Source organism: Neopsephotus bourkii, unplaced genomic scaffold (assembly GCF_033783945.1).
Source record: "Neopsephotus bourkii isolate Nb327-2 ecotype Australia unplaced genomic scaffold, CSIRO-AGI_Nbou_v1 NB_965, whole genome shotgun sequence".
Classification (NCBI taxonomy): Eukaryota; Metazoa; Chordata; class Aves; order Psittaciformes; family Psittacidae; genus Neopsephotus; species Neopsephotus bourkii.
In genome coordinates, this window is record NW_026901459.1 from 7,291 (window position 1) to 10,878 (window position 3,588).

The 3,588-nt window shown below is 62.5% G+C and overlaps 1 protein-coding gene across 1 annotated transcript; it reads right to left on the reverse strand.

Moving 5' to 3' along the window:
• Positions 1-573: 573 nt before the first annotated feature.
• On the reverse strand, positions 574-3,344 carry LOC133215367 (ATP-dependent DNA helicase Q4-like; the record flags this gene model as incomplete). The annotated part of the gene is made up of 6 exons (XM_061359369.1): positions 574-654; positions 1,271-1,427; positions 1,551-1,737; positions 2,703-2,875; positions 2,976-3,105; positions 3,185-3,344. Coding segments are annotated over 6 exons (888 nt in total), but the record flags the coding sequence as incomplete, so codon positions are not given.
• Between the last annotated feature and the right edge of the window lie 244 nt (positions 3,345-3,588).

Here is a 3,588-nt window from a genome sequence, read left to right on the forward strand (position 1 = left end):
AGTCCATGCAGAGATACCTCCTCCAGAAGCGCCGGTCACGGCCGTAGATCGGGGCAGGGAAACAAGGGCTTCCTGCCGGGAAGAGGAGCCTGGTTGGGAAGAGGGGAAAGAGGCAGGGAAGAGCCCGATCCCAACCTCCCCTTCCCCTACCGATGCCATGGAAGATCCTGGCGATGGCTCTGCCGGTGAACTTCTCATCCCGGCGGATGTCGAGGAAGTGCCGGATGTCGGCGCGGATCTGGCTCTCCCAATCCCGCAGCTGAGGATGGGGACATGGGGACACAGGGACAGGTCACATCCATCCTCCCCCTCATCCCCACTAAGACCTGGAGCCCACCAAGACCTGGCACCCACCATGATCTGGAGTCCACCAAGACCTGGAGCCCACCAAGACCTGGCCCTTGGTGGGGGACACGGGGACAGGTCACATCCATCCTCCCCCTCATCCCCACTAAGACCTGGAGTCCACCAAGACCTGGCACCCACCATGATCTGGAGCCCACCAAGATCTGGCCCTTGGTGGGGGACATGGGGACACAGGGACAGGTCACATCCATCCTCCCCTCATCCCCACTAAGACCTGGAGTCCACCAAGACCTGGCACCCACCATGATCTGGAGTCCACCAAGACCTGGAGCCCACCAAGACCTGGCCCTTGGTGGGGGACATGGGGACAGGTCACATCCATCCTCCCCCTCATCCCCACTAAGACCTGGAGTCCACCAAGACCTGGCACCCACCATGATCTGGAGTCCACCAGGACCTGGAGCCCACCAAGACCTGGCCCTTGGTGGGGGACATGGGGACACAGGGACAGGTCACATCCATCCTCCCCCTCATCCCCACTGAGACCTGGAGTCCACCAAGACCTGGCACCCACCATGATCTGGAGTCCACCAAGACCTGGAGCCCACCAAGACCTGGCCCTTGGTGGGGGACATGGGGACACAGGGACAGGTCACATCCATCCTCCCCCTCATCCCCACTAAGACCTGGAGTCCACCAAGACCTGGCACCCACCATGATCTGGAGTCCACCAAGACCTGGAGCCCACCAAGACCTGGCACCCACCATGATCTGGAGTCCACCAAGACCTGGAGCCCACCAAGACCTGGCACCCACCATGATCTGGAGTCCACCAAGACCTGGAGCCCACCAAGACCTGGCCCTTGGTGGGGGACACGGGGACAGGTTGCATCCATCCTCCCCCTCATCCCCAATGGGGCCATGGGACCCAGAGAGCGCCCCAAGAGGAAGGGGATGCGCTCACATTGGCACCATGGAGACCTTCATCTTCATCTTCATCCTCCTCCTCGCCACGCTCAACGTGCTCCTTCTCAAAGTAGTCACTGAGCAGAGCCTTCAAGCGGGAGCTCCTCTGCTCTTCCTCATGCACAGGGTGAGGGCCATGGGTCTGGAAGGCCACGCTGCAGCCCAGCATCAGCATCCTCCTCCTCTCTCCTTCCCAAACTGGGAGGGATGGGCAACCACTGGGGCTACCAAAGCCAGGGCTCTGTAGGGTTCTGGGGGTCTTCTCCAGCCACACTCACCTCTGGAAGGCCTGGAAGCAGGCCCGGAGCTGGCCAAGGGCCATCTTCTCCCTGGCCACCACTCTCTGGTGGAGGAAGTCGCAGACGGAATCGAGCTCCTCGTCGCTGAGGTCGCCGTAGACGCGGAGGTGGAAGGAGAGGTCTCCAAACTCCACCAGGACCCCGCTGGTCCCAGCAGTGCGGCCGTCTGAAGGCACCAAGAGAGGCTTGGGACCAACAAGGATCTGGAGCCCACCAAGACCTGGAGCCCACCAGGACCTGGAGCCCACCGGGACCTGGTGCCACCATGATCTGGAGTCCACCAAGACCTGGTGCCCACCAAGACTTGGAGCGCACCAAGACCTAGAGCCCACCAAGACCTGGAGCCCACCAAGACCTGGCACCCACCAAGACCTGGAGCCCACCAAGACCTGGAGCCCACCAGAACCTGGAGCCCACCAAGACCTGGAGCCCACCAGGACCTGGAGCCCACCGGGACCTGGTGCCACCATGATCTGGAGTCCACCAAGACCTGGAGCCCACCAAGACTTGGAGCGCACCAAGACCTGGCCCTTGCCAAGATCTGAAGGCCATCAAGACTTCATGCTCACCAAGACCTGGTGCCCACCAAGACCTGGAGCCCATCAAGACTTGCACCCCACCAAAGCCTGCAACCCACCAAAACGTCATATCCACCAAGACCTGGAGCCCACCAAGACCTGGAGCCCACCAAGATCTTGCCCTCACCAAGACCTAGAGCCCACCAAGACCTAGAGCCCACCAAGACCTGGAGCCCACCAAGACCTAGAGCCCACCAAGCCCTGGAGCCCACCAAGCCCTGGAGCCCACCAAGACCTGGCACCCACCAAGACCTGGAGCCCACCAGGACCTGGAGCCCACCAGGACCTGGAGCCCACCAAGACCTGGAACCCACTAAGACATGGAGTCCACCAAGACCTGGAGCCCACCAAGACCTAGAGCCCACCAAGACCTGAAGCCCACCATGACTTGGCCCTCACCAAGACCCCACCATGACCTGGCCCTCACCAAGACCTGGAGCCCACCAAGACCTAGCACCCACCACGATCTGGAGCCCACCAAGACCTGGAGCCCACCAAGCCCAGGCCATCTCCCTAGCCCCCCCTTGCAGGGAACCCGGGCAGACGCCCGCACCTCTCCTCAGCCGTGGGTCCCACTGGAGCTGGCGCAGGGCTCGCTTCACCAGCACCACCTCCCAGCCCATGGAGTCGCTCAAGCAGACCACATTGAACTCCACGGAGCTGCTCTGGACGTGCTCCTTGCCCTCCAGGCGCTCCCGAGCCAGGACCACGGCGACGGGGGGGGAGCTGAGGACCAGGAGACACCAAAACCACGTTGGCCCCCCCATGGTTTGGAGCCCCATTGGCACAACCCACGGCCTTGGTGGCCACCATGGGGGGCTCCTACCTCCGAGCCACGTCCCGGAGCTGCCGGGGTCCTCCATAGCACTGGAGCCGGCACATGGAGTAGGTGGGAGGCAGCACCTCCAACCAGCGCTGTGGGTGAAGCTCCAGGTAGCACAGGAGGGTCTCGATAGCTGCAGGAGAGGAGGTTGAGGAGGTGCTGGAAGGATCCCAAAGGGATCTGGGGGGTCCAGGGCTGGGTATCCCCATCACCTTCCTCACGCAGGTCCAGGGCCTCCACCGTTGGTTGGATGGGGATGGCTCGCTCGTGCTTGTAGCACACCCGGGGCCAGCTCTGCCTTGTCCTGGTCTCCTCCTCTCCCACCTCTTCGTGCAGGAGCTCACCCAGCTCAGCATCTTCCACCTCCCCAGCCTGCAATGGAGGCGGCGAGAGGACACCATCCCAACCATCCCAATGGCTCTCCTGGCCGGGTCCTTCGCCTCACCCTCACTTCCCTCAACTGAGCTCATGGACTCATGGAACGCATTGGAAAGGAGCTTAAAGCTCATCCAGCTCCAACCCCTGCCAAGGGGAAGGGACACCTTCCACTAGAGCAGGGTGCTCCAAGCCCCATGGGGCACTGCCAGGGATGGGGCAGCCACAGCTTCTCCATTCA